The 19,175-nt window shown below is 45.9% G+C and overlaps 1 protein-coding gene across 1 annotated transcript in view; it reads left to right on the top strand.

Moving 5' to 3' along the window:
- Positions 1–18,519, top strand: part of LOC122921408 (thioredoxin-like) — a 33,770-nt gene extending 15,251 nt beyond the window's left edge. Inside the window, exons 2-5 of the mRNA XM_044271389.1 lie at positions 15,645–15,749; positions 17,327–17,386; positions 17,494–17,559; positions 18,403–18,519. Of these exons, the coding sequence (XP_044127324.1) occupies positions 15,645–15,749; positions 17,327–17,386; positions 17,494–17,559; positions 18,403–18,474 (303 nt within the window). The 3' untranslated portion in view covers positions 18,475–18,519. The remainder of the gene's footprint in view (positions 1–15,644; positions 15,750–17,326; positions 17,387–17,493; positions 17,560–18,402) is intronic.
- Positions 18,520–19,175: the final 656 nt, after the last annotated feature.

The following is a 19,175-nucleotide window of genomic DNA, read 5'->3' as shown; positions in this document are numbered from 1 at the left end:
TCTACTCTCTAACAACTTCCCCATAAACATATGCTCAGTTTGGTGAAGTATGTAAGTGTTGCCTATAGAGGCAGAGGAGAAAGCCGATTCCTGATACCTCTTGTGGTTTATCTCCTGGAAGAACAAATAAAGTAATATATATTACTATATATATATATTTATGGGAGAGGCTTAGACTGTGATGAGGGGGGAAGCGCTTCCCCTGACCTAGCTGGCTGTGTTGTGCCAGAAGCCAGGAGCGAGGGTAAGCCTAGTAGTGGGCGTACCCTAAAGGGGGTGTTTGAAAACAGGGGGGGGGGGTGGGAGGGTATGAACAGAAGCGCCCTGAGGAGCTGGGGGCTGGAGCTTAAGAAGGTAAGATGCCCCTCCCACAAATTCAGGCTGACTTTTCAGACTTCCACTTATGGGAGAGGCTTAGACTGTGATGAGGGGGGAAGCGCTTCCCCTGACCTAGCTGGCTGTGTTGTGCTGGAAGCCAGGAGCGAGGGTAAGCCTAGTAGTGGGCAAAAATAGATGAGGAGAGCAGAATAGTGTCCAAAAAAACCTTTAATTCCTCTCAGAGAGCAAGGTTACAGAAAGCCTGGGAAATCTCTACGTTCGGGTTCAGGATGTACCTTGTGAAGCAAGAAGAGTGCCAGCGACCCATGCATTTAATCACGTGCGCCGGGACCCCATTTTTTGATGCTGAGGACGCGGCCCCGATTCGGAGCGATTGTCCTGTGATGGTCAGCGGGTTGTAACCGAGACCTGAGGCCAGCGTTCTGATGTGGGATATGAACTGGATTGACGTCAGGAAACCCCCATGCCAAGGAAGCAGCGGGCCATCTAGGGGGGCATCTTGCTACAGGGCTACCAATTTACAGAGGACCATGACCGGGCACAAATCGTTTGAGGTTTTAAAGAACCTGACCTCCGAGGGAGGCCCATGCTGATTGGCCTTCGTGGAAGGGAGCCAGGGACAAAATGGTCATGGACGCAGGACAATTGCCGCACCTGCAATCCCTGACGTTTAGGGGAGGTGCTGGTGAACTCACCTGGCCTGAGGAACCCGTAAAACGCGAGGTACATGGCTGCCTTAACAACTAAACTAGGAGAGTGCCCAAAAGGATGTCCATCCAGCGCGGACGGCAGTCTCCTAAACATCTTGCCGGAGACAGGCTGCCTACGGGTGGGAGGGGCTTCCCCGCACTTCTGGACCCCCCCTAAGGGCCGCTTTGACTGCCGCACTGAAAAAAATAGAACCTGAATAACTATATGTGATCGGAACGTAGTACGACCGGTGCCTACGAGAAGGCTTGAGTCGGTCTGGGTAACGTACCGGGGCTTAGAGGCTACTACCTGTACTGATGTCTTGGGTCACCTGACCTTGGTCCAAATGTCGTACAAGTGAACGGTCAGGACACATTCCTGAGGAGGACAAATCCATAAGGTTCGGAAGGGAAAGAGAACATAACTGGGGAGGATGACAGGCCTGGGTGAACCAGGAGACAGAGGTAGGTGCGAGCCTGGGCGATCCAGGAGGCAGAGGTAGGTGTGAGCCTGGGCGAACCAGGAGACAGAGGTAGGTGCGAGCCTGGGCGATCCAGGAGGCAGAGGTAGGTGTGAGCCTGGGTGAACCAGGAGAGAGAGAGAGGTAGGTGCGAGCCTGGGCGATCCAGGAGGCAGATGTAAGTATGAGCCTGGGCGCGAACCAGGAGACAGAGGTAGGAGTGAGCCTGGGCGAACCAGGAGACAGAGGTAGGTGCGAGCCTGGGCAATCCAGGAGGCAGAGGTAGGTGTGAGCCTGGGCGAACCAGGAGATAGAGGTAGGTGCGAGCCTGGGCGATCCAGGAGGCAGAGGTAGGTGTGAGCCTGGGTGAACCAGGAGACAGAGGTAGGTGCGAGCCTGGGCGATCCAGGAGGCAGAGGTAGGTATGAGTCTGGGAGAACCAGGAGACAGAGGTAGGTGCGAGCCTGGACGATCCAGGAGACAGAAGTAGGTGTGAGCCTGGGCGATCCAGGAGGCAGAGGTAGGTATGAGCCTGGGCGAACCAGGAGACAGAGGTAGTTGCGAGCCTGGGCGATCCAGGAGGCAGAGGTAGGTGTGAGCCTGGGCGATCCAGGAGACAGAGGTAGGTATGAGCCTGGGCAATCCAGGAGGCAGAGGTAGGTATGAGCTTGGGCGAACCAGGAGACAGAGGTAGTTGCGAGCCTGGGCGAACCAGTAGAGCAGGGAGACAACAGCATATAACGTAAAAGCACATACATATATCATGTGGCCCTGTCGCCACCATAGGACAGATGACTGCAGTGAGCGTTTAGTGACCGCTGGTCGCGTATGGCGTGTGATAACGACCTAGCCTACTCATGGTGATACCCCCAGCTCTCTTTGGCCGCCGCACGAAAACTAGCGCCCTTCTAGCCCAGCGGGGGCCCGGGAGCCCTCCCCCTATATGAGGGGACTGAGGATGACTTTGTCTTCTTCCCACCTGGCGCTGCGTAGCATGGCGGGAGCGCGTATGAGATGGCTGGTTGTTGGATAATCCTGCTGAGGGTTTTACTTCCTATATATGGCCTGTTTTGACGTGCGTTCCATCCTGGAACGCACTGCCATCTAGCCTTGGAGGTAGATGGTTCGTGATGGAAATGTGCCGGGGGGTGACCGGGTGGACTGGAGGACGGGGCCCACCCATCCTGAGTAGTAAGTGGGGCGGGCGAACCGGGTGTGGGGCAAGAATCGGCGTGTGTTTCACTCCAAAAACCTCGCTGATCTGGACCCCGGAGGTTTGGAACATGGGGCCCGGGCCGGAGGCTTTTGTAACCCAGTGGGGACAGAATTTTCCTACACTGGCGCCGCCGCACTGGAGCCGCCAGGTTGATTAAGTCCGCCGGGCCTGAGTGAAGATTCCGGCATGCGCTCCACTCTGGAACGCACGCTGAACACGTAACCAGGAGCCCAGGCCCAGTGGAGGATTTCCGGCGTGCGCTCCACGCTGGAACGCACGCTGGGCTGCAACGGCGCCCAAGCAAAAGATGGGACGGGGGAGGCCCTGTGGAGGATGATCGTGGATGATAGATATGTGTCACCGAGGTTCCTGGCCTCAGTGAACTAAGAGCCGGTTTCATGTGTTAGCAGCAGTTGCTGTTTGACACGTTGCTATTTAGTATGGCTGTAATATCTGATCCGGGACAGCTCTTACTGGGTGGGTGACTACACTACACGTTTCAGGCCGGGTCTTGGTTTGGGCTATAAAACACAGGCAGCACTGTCAGGTGGCGTGGATTACTCCTCTCTGACAGTGGAGCTCTGTCAGTCTCTGTGTTGGGACCTGGGAGTTTGGGCCTGGATTAAGGCCTGCTACCTTGTTGGTGTGAAAGCAGGTGGAGTCTGCTTTGTCCAAGGACTTCTTCTTTGCTGCGTGGTGTGAACGAACACCAGAATCACAAGGTGACTTTTTCTTGAAACTGACTTTTTGTTTTGTCACTTACTTAATGTATGAATAAACACTGAACTGTTTAATTTAAGGACTTTGTTGTTGCCTCTATACTGCTTCCGCTAACCTGCCTATCAGAGCGAACCCCCACAATTGGTGGAGGATGCGGACACGCACAGTGAGGCTGGCCTGAAGGACGAAAATTTTAGTTTTTCCGGACATGGTTGTATGTCTTACATCAACCAGCGAGATTACAACCAGTGTCCCTTGACAAAATGGAAGCTGTTGCAAGTTAGCTCGTGGAGGCTAACTTGCAGCAGCGGAGGCTAATAAGCAGCAGCAGGAAACCAACCAGCTGCTATTGCAGCATGTGATGGCTTTACAAGCGGCAGGAGCGTCCCGAACGTCCACGATGCCTGTATAGTGCTCCGTGTAGCGATCCCTAAGATGACCCCCTCGAATGACGTTGAGACCTATCTGGCAGTGTTCAAAAAGTTGGCCGTGAGGGAGACTTACCCCGAGATCAATGGGCTGCGTTGTCGCTCCATTCCTGGCATCCAGAACCCAGCAGGTGTTTTTGACTTACCAGATGATCAAGCGGTCAATTACACAACAGTAAAGGGTGAGATTCTGGCAAGACTGTGGGTGACTGTGTTGGTCCGGGCCCAGAGGGTGCATCAGTGGGAGTTTAACCCAGCTGAACCCGCAAAACCTCACTATTATAATCTGTCACACCGGTTGCAAAAATGGCTGCAGCCTGACGTGCCGAGTTCCACTGCTATGCTGGACTCTCTGTTGTCTGATGTATTCTGGAGGGCTTTGCCGTACCCTCTCCAGCACTGGATCGGCCAGGTGTCTCCTTTTAATGCCCTTAAGATGGTCGACCTGGTGGAGCACTATGAGGCTACCAGGAATCTACAGGGGGGTTCTTTTGGGAGGGGGGCAGTCAAATCCTGGAAATCTCCACCTTAGACCCGGCGGCTAGTGCCAGCAAAACCTGCCCGGGATGTACCCCCTGCAGACCTAGATCCGATGGTCTGCTGGCGGTATCAGGAGCCTGGCCACATAAGGGCCGACTGTCCCCATCGGGGCAAACCCATAGATACTAACTATGGCTACCTCCACTCATTGTATGCCAGGAAGCTGTGTGCAACAGGTACCCCCAAAACTATAGACAATAGCCAAGTGTGCTAGGTGGAAGTGGGAGACACTCTGGCGGTGGCTCTGCTGGACTCAGGGAGTCTGATGTCCCTGGTAAGAGCTTCCCTGATGCTGCCCGCCGAGTATACTGGCCCAAAAGTTGGGGTTGTGTGCATCTATGGAGACTTAAAGGACTTTCCCACCGCTCTGGTGTCTCTGTCCACGGTGGCCAGCAGGTGGACTCACGAGGTGGCAGTCGCCACCAATTTACATTATGAACTTATAATTGGGAGAGACTGATACGAAAGTTACTGATACCCGTGAGAAAGGTGTAACCCCAGTAGAGTGGCCTTGCTCAGGGAAGAAACCGGAACCCTGGGAACCTGAGACCGAAGGGCCAGCGTGGAAGAGGGGAAGACAACCCGCTGAGTGTAATGGTGAGAGACATGGAGGATTTGCCGCCGGGTCCTGAGTGAGTTGGCAGACCTTAACGTCTCCGGGAAAAATTTCGGTACAGCACAGCACCGGGACCCAACACTATCTCTGGCCTGGGAAAATGTTGTAATAGTTGATGGTGAACCTTAACAACCGGGGCCCGAGTTGATGTTTCTCCATTGTGTGGTTCATCAGAAGATTTATGGGGTGAGCATATTGAATAGCGGTGGTGCCCAAGGCGTATCGCAAGCTCGTGTTGGAGCTAGCCCACCAACATGTTCTTGGGGGACACCTGGGATGGCAGAAAATGCAGGACCGGATTCTACAGCGGTTTTACTGGCCCAGTGTGTTCAGAGAGGTGGAAGGATATTGTAAGTCTTGCCCAACCTGCCAGATAATGAGCCCCCAGCCACATTTCCTTAGTCCCCAGGTACCTCTCCCGATTATCGAGGTTCCGTTTGAGCGAATTGCTATGGATCTCATAGGCCCAACACATCTTGGTCGTCCTAGACTATGCCGCCCGGTAGCCGGAGGCGATACCCCTGCGACATACATCGGCCAAACTCATAGCTAAGGAGTTAATGGAAAAGTTTTCCCGAGTGGGACTACCTAAAGAGGTTCTGACCGACCAGGGGACCCCTTTTATGTCAAAGGTAATGAGGGAACTCTGTAAGTTACTGTACATAAAACCGCTACGGACATCCGTTTATCATCCACAAACGGACGACCTGGTACAGAGGCTTAATCAAAAATTTAAAAACATGTTAAAAAGAGTTGTGTTTTAAGGATGGGAGGGATTGGGACCTTCTTCTGCCCTATCTCATGTTTGCAGTGCGAGAGGTGCCCCAGGCCTCTACTGGGTCCTTGCCCTTCGAAATGCTATATGGCCGACATCCTCGCGGTTTGTTGGACATAGCCAAAGATGCATGGGAACAACAACCCACACCATATAAAAGACAGTATTGATGCTTGTTAGGGAACATATAGAGGCAGCCCAGCGAGCCCAGAATAGGGTCTATAATCGACAGGCTCGGGTTTCGGATCTTTAACCTGGGAGATCAGGTTTTGGTTCTGGTACCGACGATGGACAGTAACTTCCTGGCTAGGTGGCAGGGACCCTACGAAGTACTGGAAAAAGTTGGTGAGGTAAACTACAAGGTACACCAGCCAGGGTGGCGAAAGCCGGAGCAGGTGTACCATGTGAATTTACTTAAAACTTGGAAAGATAGGGAGACCAGTACGGATGACAGCCCGTGTCCGAGTTTCCAGCCCCACGGTCTGATACAAAGGAAGCAGTTGCCACAGTAAAGAATGCTGACAGCCTTTCCTCTAAACAGACTCAGTAGGCCAGGGAGTTCATCAGCAGGAACACGGATCTGTTCTCGGACCTCACTGGACGCACTTCTACCATCCAACATGACATTGTCACTGAGCCTCAGGCCAGAGTCCGGTTGAAACCATACCAGGTACCCGAGTCTCGGCGACAAGCCATCTCGGAAGAAGTGCAGCTAATGCTACAACTAGATGTCATTGAGGAGTCGAAAAGTGAATGAGCCAGTCCGATTGTCTTAATACCCAAGCCGGACGGGACATTACGGTTCTGTAACGATTTCCGCAAACTAAATCAGATTTCTAAATCTGATGCATATACCATGCTTCGGGTGGATGAGCTTATTGAGAGGTTAGGCCAAGCCCGGCATTTTTCTGTTTTGGACCTCACCAAAGGGTACTGGCAGGTACCCTTGATGGAGGCTGCCAAAGAGAAAACCTCCTATATCACACCATAGGGGCTGTACAATATAAGGTGTTACCCTTTGGTCTGCATGGCACCCCTGCCACTTTTCGATGGCTCATGGACATTTTGCTGTGTCCAAATCGTCGGTACGCTTCGGCTTACCTGGATGATACTGTCATTCACAGTACCGACTGGAAAAGTCACCTACCAAAAGAACAGGCTATAGTGGACTCCCTTTGAAAGGCCGGACTAACAGCTAATCCCAAAAAATGTGCAATTGGTTTAGAGAACAAAATACCTGGGGTATGTCATTGGCAAAATACCTAGGGTATGTCATTGGGCACAGGGTCATCAAACCCAAGTGAACAAAATAGAGGCGATAGGGAATTGGCCCCGACCTGTCACTACTAGGCAAGTTAAGTCGTTCCTGGGAATGGTGGGATATTATATGAGGTTTGTCCCCCACTTTGCTACGGTGGGACAAAAGAGAGTTTATGGTACAGACCAATGCATCCAAAGTAGGCCTCGGTGCTGTAATGTCTCAGGAAGTCAACGGGGAGGAGCATCCCATTGTCTTCCTCAGCCGTAAGCTCACCCCAACTGAGACCAGGTACAGTATAGTGGAGAGAGAGTGCCTGGCTATCACCTGGGCACTAGAGTCTCTCTTCTATTATTTGTTGGGGAGAAAGTTCCTCCAGATGACTGACCTCTCCCTTCTTAAATGAATGAGCCAGGTTACCCGATGGTTTCTCTCCCTACAAATTTTTTTATTTTCGGTAGAACACAGGACAGGCCGGTTGCAAGGAAACACTGATGCCCTGTCCCGGGTACACTGATGTGTGTTTAGCCCCTCAGGGTTGAACAAAGGGGGGAGATACAGTATGTAGGAGGGTTCAAGGGATGATAGAGATGTGTCACCGAGGTTCCTGGCCTCGGTGAAGTAAGAGCCAGTTGCTGTTTGACACATTGCTATATGGCTATATATGGCTATAAAAGCTGAACCGGGACGGCTCTTACTGGGAGTAGTCAAAGTGCTGGGTGGGTGAATACCCCCGCACGTTCCAGGCCGGGTCTTGGTTTTGGGCTATAAAACACATGCAGCACTGTCAGGTGGTGTGGATTACTCCATTCTGACAGTGGAGCTCTGTCAGTCTCTGTGTTGGGACCTGGGAGTTTGGGCCTGGATTAAGGCCTGCTACCTTGTTGGTGTGAAAGCAGCAGGATTCTGCTTTGTCCAAGGACTTCTTCTTTGCTGCATGGTGTGAATGAACACCAGAATCACAAGGTGACTGTTTTCCTTGAAACTGACTTTTTGTTTTGTCACATACTTAGACCTCGGGCACACAACCGTTGTTTGGGTCCGCATCCAAGCTGCCGTTTTGGCGGCTCGGATGCGGACCCATCCACTTCAATGGGGCCGCAAAAGATGCGGACAGCACTCCGTGTGCTGTCTGCATCCGTGGCTCCATTCCGCGGGCCCGCTACAAGAATAGGCATTTATATTACCGGTGCCCGTTCCGTTCTGCAAAACGGAAGGCAACACTGGCAGCTTCAGTTTTTTTCGGATCAGCGGTTTGCGAACCGCAAAAAACAGCACGACGGCACGGTCGTGTGAAATGAGTCTGAAGTACCTTCTTTTTTGCCGAGGATACTATCACTGGCCACCCATACCTGGAAATGTTAAGGGACTGGCTTATGCCACAGATAGGGAAAGATCTGCCAAACATAGTCTATCAGCAGGATGGTGCAACTCCTCATTTCCAGTTGGATGATCCCTATTGGATCAGGTGTTTTAGAAGAAATGACTCACATTGTGTTGGCCTCCACAATCTCCAGATCTAACACACTGCAACTTCTTTCTGTGGGGCTACATTAAGAACTCAGTGTATCTGCCCTCTTTTCCCACCAGCCACAGGATCTGAATGACCTGAGATAATCACTGAAAAAGTGGAGTCCTTATTCGAGGATATGTTGGCACTAGTTTGGACAGAAGTGGGCTACCGCCTAGACTTCTGCCATGTCGCCAATGGAGCACACATCGAACATTTGTATCTACAGTGTATCTATCCAATGAATTATATGTATGTCTTACAATTTTATTACAAGAGATGAGCAGATATAAAAAAATGTTCATTTGTCTTTCTAGCCATATTATCTAGCTCCAAAGTTCAAGTGTAAGTGTAAGGAGAGTGCATTTATATTACCGGTGCCCGTTCCGTTCTGCAAAACGGAAGGCAACACTGGCAGCTTCAGTTTTTTTCGGATCAGCGGTTTGCGAACCGCAAAAAACAGCACGACGGCACGGTCGTGTGAAATGAGTCTGAAGTACCTTCTTTTTTGCCGAGGATACTATCACTGGCCACCCATACCTGGAAATGTTAAGGGACTGGCTTATGCCACAGATAGGGAAAGATCTGCCAAACATAGTCTATCAGCAGGATGGTGCAACTCCTCATTTCCAGTTGGATGATCCCTATTGGATCAGGTGTTTTAGAAGAAATGACTCACATTGTGTTGGCCTCCACAATCTCCAGATCTAACACACTGCAACTTCTTTCTGTGGGGCTACATTAAGAACTCAGTGTATCTGCCCTCTTTTCCCACCAGCCACAGGATCTGAATGACCTGAGATAATCACTGAAAAAGTGGAGTCCTTATTCGAGGATATGTTGGCACTAGTTTGGACAGAAGTGGGCTACCGCCTAGACTTCTGCCATGTCGCCAATGGAGCACACATCGAACATTTGTATCTACAGTGTATCTATCCAATGAATTATATGTATGTCTTACAATTTTATTACAAGAGATGAGCAGATATAAAAAAAATGTTCATTTGTCTTTCTAGCCATATTATCTAGCTCCAAAGTTCAAGTGTAAGTGTAAGGAGAGTAGAAACGAAAAAAAAAATCTATATTTAATAGGTGTACTAGATCCATATTAGAAACATTTAAAGGCTATGGATATTTTTGTGGGGAATAATGTATAATATTATTGCATCGTATTTATATTTTTGTTTAAAATCATTTTTCCAATTAGTAGTTATTAAAAACTAGCAGAAGGACCCGGCTTTGCACGAGTAAATTTCATCTACTTTAGTTAATGTTTGTGTGTGTCGTTAAAAGATATCGACAGTATCCACTATAACAGTGACATCTACAGTACCCCGCGCCTTTAACAGTGACCTCCACAGTGGCCGCCCCTTTATTAGCGACTTCCACAGTACCCCATCTCTTTAACAGTGATTTCCACAATAACCCACCCGCAGTGACCTCTACAGAGCTCCGTTCCCTTAAAATGTGACCTCCGCAACACCCGTCCCCTTAACACTGACCTCCATAGTAGACCGTCTCCTTAACTGTGACCTCCACTGTTCCCTTAACAGAGATCTCCACAGCGCCCGCCCCTTTAACAGTGACCTCCACAGCATCCCGCCCCCTTAGTGACCTCCACAGTAGCCTGCCCCTTTTACAGTGACCTCAACAGCATCCTGCCCCGTTAACAGTGACCTCCACAGCAGCTCTCCTCTTTATTAGTGACCTGAATCTCAAACCTATACATGTTATATATGAAAATGATCGGATTCGTCACAAAATAGGGAACCCATTGCAATAATACACTTTTGTGTTATTTTTAACATTTTTACTTTTTAATAATAATTAGCGGTTTTCCTCCAAATTAATCACCTATAAAAAATGTGAAAAAAAATTCTAAAAAAACACATTCTAATAAGTCCTAAGTGTCAAGTAAAAAAATAAAAAAAAATTCTAAAATTATTTTGGTAGTCAAACAAATAAAACATCTACAGTCACTAAACCATAAGGTGCGCAAAATTCCCAAAAGTTGCCTGGACATTCAGGCCTCTTTTGGGCCCGGTCATGAAAGGATTAACATTCAGTTTCATATTTTAAGTTATTAAGAGTGTGTCCAGCCTGACATATTCTTCTGCTTCACAGTTAGGGCTCATTCAGACGATTGTATTTAAGTGTCTGCATCCATTCCACATTTGCGGAACGGATGCAGACTCATTCATTTCAATGGGGCCGCAAAAGATGCGACAGCACGCCGTGTACTGTCCATATTCATACTTCCGTCTTGCAGCCCCACAAAAAAGATAGAGCATGTCCTATTCTTGTCCGTAATTGTGGGCAAGAATAGGCATATCTATCATAGGGCTGGCCGTGTGCAGTCTGCAAAATGTGGAATGCACACGGGCGGTATCCATGTTTTGCGGATCCATAATTTGCAGACAGTAAAACACATACGGTCATCTGAATGAGCCCTTATATAACAATTATAGTAGATTCTGTCCAAGTAGTCATTTTTTAAACAAAATTTGCCAAAGTTATATAAATTAAGCTCAACAGAGTGTGCCCCAGCCTGACCTTATTGTGTCACATTATTTTTAAACAAAATTTGCCAAAACTAATTAAATTCAGTTGGTCAGAATGTGTCCAAGACTAACATTTTTCTGGGTCACAGTTCTATCCCAATGTTTGGGGACCAACTTGGTGGACTCCACTGTTTTAGGCGACTAATGGCGTTTGTTCAGCCTAGATGAAGGATATCTATCCTCCATTATTTCTTAAAAAAAACAAAAAAACTGCCCCTTCCTTTTACTCTCACATTGTGGAGTACAAGGGTGCCACTCCTTGGAATTCTTACTGTGTGGCAAGGTGCATGCCACCATCCACATGTGGAGCCACAAATACATTAGAGTACATGTCTTTCACAGCCCACTGAGTAAATGTTTTGCAAAGAGGTGGTCACAATGCACCACTGCTACAAGGTTGCTGCTGACATCTCCACGGTTCTGCAGCTCTGTTCCCACACCAGACGCTTATCCACTATCTCCATTGATAACTTCCTACCCGGAACAGAAACAGGACAGAGTGTTGCTTTCACTCTCTTCTTTCACATGTGTAAGGCCTTATGCACACGACCGTTCCGTTTTTTGCAGTCCGCAAACTGCGGATCCGCAAAAACACAGAAGCCGCCCGTGTGCCTTCCGCAATTTGTGGAACGGAACGGGAGGCCCATTGTTGAAATGCCTATTCTTGTCCGCAAAACGGATAAGAATAGGACATGTTATATTTTTTGGGCGGGGCTATGTAACTGAGCAACGGATGCGGACAGCACACGGAGTGCGGCTCAGATGCGGACCAAAACAACGGTCGTGTGCATGAGGCCTAAGATGAAATGTTGCTATCCAGCCTTTTGACTAATGGCCATGGCCAAGAGAATGCTACTGTGCATCAAGCAGAAAATTTTCAGTTAGATTTTTCCCTGCCAGCTACAACTGGCAACATAGCCACAATGACATGAATATTGTGGCTGCACTGTATTTGGGGAATAAAACACATGCACCCTGCTTGGCACACATAATAAATGTAGTGGTGCTGACCGTGTCCCTGAGAGTGTGTGCATATTTCAGACATTCTTTTGTGACTTACAGCAACACAACAATATGCCTTTGTGCCACTTGATCTCCAACATTCCAACTAAAATGCTACCTTGCATATGATGGAGCAACTGTATGATCAATATAAAGTTGTCAATAATTACGTCATACATTAAACCACCACGGCAGGGATGCACTATTTTGAATTCCTGCTGTCAGGAATTTACCGAGCCGAGATTGTTTTATGTATTAACCAATTACATCTACTGATTTAGCTTCTTACAGTTTACCTGGTATTCTGACTGCGGCATGTTTCTGGATTAACCCCTTGTCCGTTGTTTTTGTACTATCCTTCTCTCCTGGTTTTGACTCTGCTTGTCCACTGCTGTTTGCACTCCTGTCATTCTGGTAGGTCTGTTTCTGGCAAGCTTGCACCAGTTTTATGCTTACTCCACAGACGTTTCCTGGGTCACTAGAAGCTAAGTCCATCTGATCTTGCAGCAGGTGCTGGTGAAGTATCTAAGGGTGGCTTTCGCTTCCCGCCAACCAGAGTGTTTAAGGAAGACTGGTAGCAGTTTCTAAGTTTGCTGGCTGTGGTTCTAGATGGTGACCATAGTATTTTTAGACAGTGGCAGCTCATCTGGGATCTGTGTTGAGTAGTCAGTCTCTTGGAACACACCATCAGATTTGTGAGTAGGGACAACAATGTAAGTAAACATTTACAAGAATAGGTGAACTACTGTGGTGGATACAATCAACACAATCTGACTAAACCCTCTCTCTGATGTTAAAATGAGACTTTAGCCAATATATCCTTGTATTAAGGACATACCGGAGCCTGCGCACCACGTCAAGGTATCTCAAGTTGCACGGGACCTAACGCTAAACCTACCTATGCCGTATGGGCAGTACCAGGGGCCAGTGGGCGAATAACAGAAGTGTAAGGAATCGCCATTAGCAACGGACCACATGTGCAGGATTTTCTCCCCCAGGTATAGATTCTCAACTGCATATGGGGTTGAGCATGTCCTGCCTCTTAAAACCACCTTATCTTGTCATATACTTTTTATAGGGATAGCAATGGCATCAATAATGTTTATATTGGAACAAATACTCAGACTAATGCAACAAGGGGTAGTGGAAAAACATCTTCCATGTCTTGCTCACTGCCATGTGACCTGCATATGCAGGAAAAAGTGGAGCTAGGTCTTGAGGAGGATTAGGAGGAGTTGGTGGTGGAGGGGGACATGGCACATCACAGGCACATCTAGAGAATGATACTGACACTGTTTGTGGTACAGATGTTGATGATGATCAAGACAATATTGGCTATGACCAACTATCACAGTGTGGGGCAGAGAATGAAACAAATTGGTTCCCAGGCATGATGGCAAGCATGGTAAGCTGCATTTTGGTTGCTGCTGATGAGCATATTGTTAGCATCAAGTAAAGGGATGGCTATTGAATGCCCCTGCTTCTAGACAATCATTGTTAAAAGAAAATTGGGATTTTTTTTTCTTGATTCAAAAAAGAAGACTGAACTGGCATATTACTAGTGACGAGAGGCAGGGGCAATATTCTAATTTGCAATATTTCGCGAATATTTGGTACAATATTCGTCATATATTTGAGAATTTGCAATTTTCTTGATCGCGAAAAATCGGCAATGTAATATTTGTGTAATGCGCTCAAAATAGAGGCGTGGGTCACTATAGCTACAATTTTCAAGCTGCTAGAAGTTTCCTGAGACTGAAGAAAATGGTTTGCACGGCAGAACATTACAATAGCTTTATATGCAGCTAGAGTGCTCCAATAGATTCGCAAATGCGAAATCGACACCAATGAATTTTTAACATGTCTGGTACTTATTAGTGATTGGTGCACTAAGTATTGTTGTGAACTTGTGACATGACAGCACTATGTATGTATGTATGTATGTATCATAAATAAATACATGCATAAATACAGCACTATGCTTTTAGCATGTATGTATGGACAGCAGAACTTATCAGCTACACTATATCACTATCTACCCTACACTGACTATCTCCCACTAACTATCTGTATTATATATAAGCTAACTAACTAACTATCTAATGTAATGACACAGGAAAGCAGAGAGCACAGCAATAACACTGCTGTCTCTCTCAGATCTGCAAAATACTGAATACAAGGGATCTGGGGAGGTTCTTATATAGTAAAGGGTAGGCAACTTTCCTATTGGTTGCTAGGGATGTTGCTAAGCTCAGACAAAGACATTGCAGCCTTCTCATGGGCCCTCAAGCAAGAAGAGAGGTTACTGTTGAAAGAAAATCTAGAATATTCGAAATTACGAATATATAGTACTATATTCTAAATATTCACAAATTCTCAAAGTGCCGATATTCGCGAATATTATTCGCTATTCGAATATTTAAGCCCAACACTACATTACCAGGATATCCTCTGTATCTCAGTTTTCACTGGGAAGATGCCTGCCAGATCCATGCCTGGTAGGCCCTTGTCCACTCCTGCTGAGCCACTACGCCACTGTCTCTACCAGTGCCACTGCTTTATCAAGTAGCAGAAGCAGCAGCAACAAGTACAGTTTGCTAAACATGATGGAACAGTTTTTTCAACTGCTGCTTCAACAGGCAGCTCATAAGCAAACTGATATTTAGTGTCTGAATGACCAGATTCAGTCATACCTGGGCTGTGCCCTTTCTCTGGCAAATACCCTGATCTCTAAACGTACAGATTTCTCGGTCAGCAGATTGGACCAGTGGCAAGAACAGCCTTAGTTTGTCACTACTATCTGCTTTCCCATAGCTACATACATTGCTGTCACTTTGACATTACTAATACTGCAATGACATTAAACAGCTTGAAAGGTATTGGATACAGTCCAAGGAGACCTCAAAGTGACGGATATGACTTTTCAGGCCGATTGTGGCACCTTCAGTTCAGGCCAAATGAAAGGGGTTTTCCGATGTTCTTATATCGATGACCTATCCTCTGTTCAGTATCTGATCAGTGGAGGTACGACACCCGGGACCCCACCGATTAGCTGTTTGAGGAGGCCACGGCCTTCTCTCTGTTTTTCCTAGGCCGGGAGTGACAACACATTCATGTGTGATATGGCCTAGGAGTAGCTCAGCCCCATTCAAGTGAATAGGGCTGAGCGTAATACCAAGCACAGCCGTTATACAATGTACTGAGCTGTGCTTGGTAAGCTACGAGAAGGCAGCGGTGATTACAGCGGATTGGCAGGGGTCCCGGGTTTCATGCCCCAACCGATCAGATACTGATGACCTATCCAGAGGACAGGTCATCAATTAAAAATCCTGGAAAACCCTTTTAAAATCTTACCACCAAACTGTCAAGATAGTCCCATAAAAGAGGTGCAATATTCTTTAATGTACATAGCAGTTGTCTAGTTTCCTAATCATGTCATATACATGGTTTTCAGAACCAATCTAACCCCAAACTAAGCATAGGTGTAATGACATGTAATTAATATGTTTTATTATTCTTTTTTGTATAGGATGAACTAGAAAAAGTATTGAAGCAAAGTGGAAGGAAGCTTGTTGTTGTTTGTTTTTCCTCTGATCACTGTGGACCATGCAAAACAACAACTCCCCGCATTGAGGTAACTGGAAGATTGGGGTTTAATACATGTCTCGTTTTTTTTCACTGTGATTTATATTGTCCCCTGCTAAAAGTAAATTACCTATCCAGTTTCTTCTTGTAGGCACTGGTAAAAAAGGGTATGGTTTTAGAGTCATGGTTTCACATGGTTAGTAACAGGGCAACAGAATTCCATCAAGCAAGCAGGTATTTTCAGCAGTTAGCAATAAGCCCTGACGTATAGTAAATAGGGCTATGTAACTCAGGATCGGCAAAGGATAAGTAATGCAATGTTTGTTTAGGCCTCATTCACATGATCGTATTTTTGGTCCACATCCGATCCACATTTTATGCAGATTGGATGCGGACCCATTCATTTCAATAGATCTGCAAAAAATGCTGACAGAACACCATGTGCTGTCCACGTCTGGATGTCCATTCCGCAGTCCTGCAAAAAAGTTAGAACATGTTCTATTCTTGTCCATTTTGTGGACAAGAATAGGCATTGTTACAATGGTTCAGCAAAAGCAGAACTTCACACGGGGGCGTCATCCGTATTTTTAGCAGATCCACATTTTGCGGACCACAAGATACGTACGGTCATTTGAATGCACCAATACGGTAACCACACCAGCACAATAGTGAGTGCAGCTCTGGAGTATAATACAGGATGTATCTCAAGGTCAGTACAAGATAAGTAATGTACAGTATGTACACAGTAGCTCCACCTGCAGAATGGTGAGTGCAGCTCTAGAGTAAAATACAACATACAGTACAGACCAAAAGTTTGGACGCACCTTCTCATTCAAAGAGTTTTCTTTATTTTCATGACTATGAAAATTGTAGATTCACACTGAAGGCATCAAAACTATGACTTAACACATGTGGAATTATATACATAACAAAAAACTGTGAAACAACTGAAAATATGTCATATTCTAGGTTCTTCAAAGTAGCCACCTTTTGCTTTGATTACTGCTTTGCACACTCTTGGCATTCTCTTGATATATGCACTGTATATATGCAGCACAACTTCTGTATGGTATTTACCTCCTCAGAAATCAGGAGCAGCATTTATCCCCCTCTTGATAAAAAGCTCTACACCTGGATGTACACAAATAGCATCTGCTTTGCCTCTGGGCTGGAGCTCACACTGCTTTTGCCATGCTCCATACCCAGTATTCATTGCAGCTGTAAACTGTTGGTAGAAATCCTGGCACCTGTCTCTTAACTAATGATTCCTTAATATGGTATACAAAAACTATTTTGAACAAAACTACATTTCCCAGAAACAGTACCACCTTTGTCCACGGAATGGGTCTGATATTGCAGTTTTGCTTCTCAGACTCATTCACTTGAATAAGGCTGAGCTGTAATACCAGACGCGGCTCGTGGACAACGTGGCACTCTTTCAGGGAAGAAAACAACCATGTTCCTTACTTTAACTGCTGATTCTTTCCTCTATTTCAAACTACTTACTTACCTGTTTTCGGACACTAGCTCACAGCTCCTGCGCTCTATAGCCTCCGCTGCTCCGCTCAGGTCCCTGAATTTAAACTTCCACCTTTAAAACTACAACCCCTTTAAAATTTCTTTCAGTTGATGAGCCAACAGATGCCTGATGTTGTGTTTGTTTTCGTTAATGTTAACAAAGCAGACGTAAGTAGCAAAATTCAATGGAACTGTAACTGTATAAAATTGTATATTTTTTTCAAAAGCTGAGAGCAATGCTGCCCTACTAGAATTATTTTGTGTTTTACTTTTAGGAATTCGTAGAGAGATATGAGATCGTTGGAGTACCAACATTTTGTTTCTTCAGAAATATGTGTCAGGTACAATAGGCTTGTATTTACAAAGTTCTTAGTCAATGACTAGTTTTTCTTTCTATTAATAAAGCAGTTGTCATGCCCAAATAAATGCCCCCAAAAAATGCACTCATCTGTCCACAGTTCCACTGTTTGGTCCCCATTAGGACCAGAAGTACAGTAGCTTGGTCATGTGACTGCTGCAGCCATTCACTGGCCTCAGCAGTCACATGTGCTAGAACAGAACAGTGGGGCTTTGAACAGGTATAGTTCTATCCATGGACACGACGGATCTTTGGGTGCTGCCACTGAGTGCCTCCTTGTGTAATCTTGTGTAATCTCATGGTTCGCTGAAACAAAAAACCTCTATGTGTCTCCATTTAAATTAAATGCAAATGGGTGGGTTTCTGTATCGGGCTGTCCTAATTTGGACAATTTCTTCACTCGATGTATGCAGTTCCCAATCTACCGTAATATTTAAGTGAGTTTTTTTGGGGGGAAAAACTGTGATCCAAATAAATAAACCCATGGGACAACAACTGTTGAAAGTACCAGTCCATTCAGCCCACTACCAAGTCATTTCCACCTGGGCACAGACATTAGCCTTGTATGGTTCAGTACATCCACCTGGTGCACAAGTTACTTTAACTTCTGCCCATTTTGCAGCTTCCAAAAAAAATAAATCTTGTTCTTCTGACCATATAATTGGGTATATTGCACATGTATACAACTTAATATTTCATGACTCTTTTTTAAACTCTGCAATTAAAAGTAATTTGTTTTCTGGAAAATACTTATGGTAATTTAAGTCCCTGATACAGCAATTACCAACAGAGACAGAATTTTAATAACTTGTTTGTTCCATTCTAGCTGTACAGATTCCAAGGTGGAAATGCTGACTTCCTATGCAGCAAAGTTGAAGAGCTAAGGTTCCAGATATAACTTGTTGCAGTTTCAAGTAAATAAAGACATCTTCGAGATAACAAATCTGTAGTCGGTATTTTTTTTTTTACCACATATAACCAATATGGTTGACTAATATGATTATGTAAAAAAGACACACCACTATTACCTAACAAAGAGTGAGATAATTACAATATCATATCACAGCATCTGTGGCCCCACATCTCTGGCCCCACTAATATAAGACTATGGTGGGCCATACTATCATTATACATTCTTCATAATGGAAGATGATTGAAGATGGTCTGTAGTGATCCGTGTGTAATCATATTCCAGCTGCATGAAGTGTCTCATTTTAGGCAGCAGTAATGGATCTTATGCTCACCTAAGAGAAATTAGTCTATAGTTCTGCTTGGGCTGAAGCTGTACACAGACATTTAGGTATTTACCGTAACTTTTTCCTTAAAGGATAATAACATAAAAGGTGCTTCAAAGTAACATGTACATTTCATTTTCAAGTGATTTTCATATTATTTGGATAAAAGTGACAGTACCTTCTAAAATAACTGAAAAATTCTATTAACCCCATAAAAATTTGAAAAACCCTCCCAAAGATCTCTTTATTGTAGATTTTGAATGTATGTCTGAAGTAAATATAGTTGCCGCACAACTGAGGTGAGGGTACATATAGTTATTATTAAATAACTTTTAAAATTTTTTATTTTTTTGGGGAGGGGCAT

This window comes from Bufo gargarizans, chromosome 1, assembly GCF_014858855.1.
Source record: "Bufo gargarizans isolate SCDJY-AF-19 chromosome 1, ASM1485885v1, whole genome shotgun sequence".
Lineage (NCBI taxonomy): Eukaryota > Metazoa > Chordata > Amphibia > Anura > Bufonidae > Bufo > Bufo gargarizans.
This window is presented reverse-complemented; position numbering and strand designations above follow the sequence as displayed.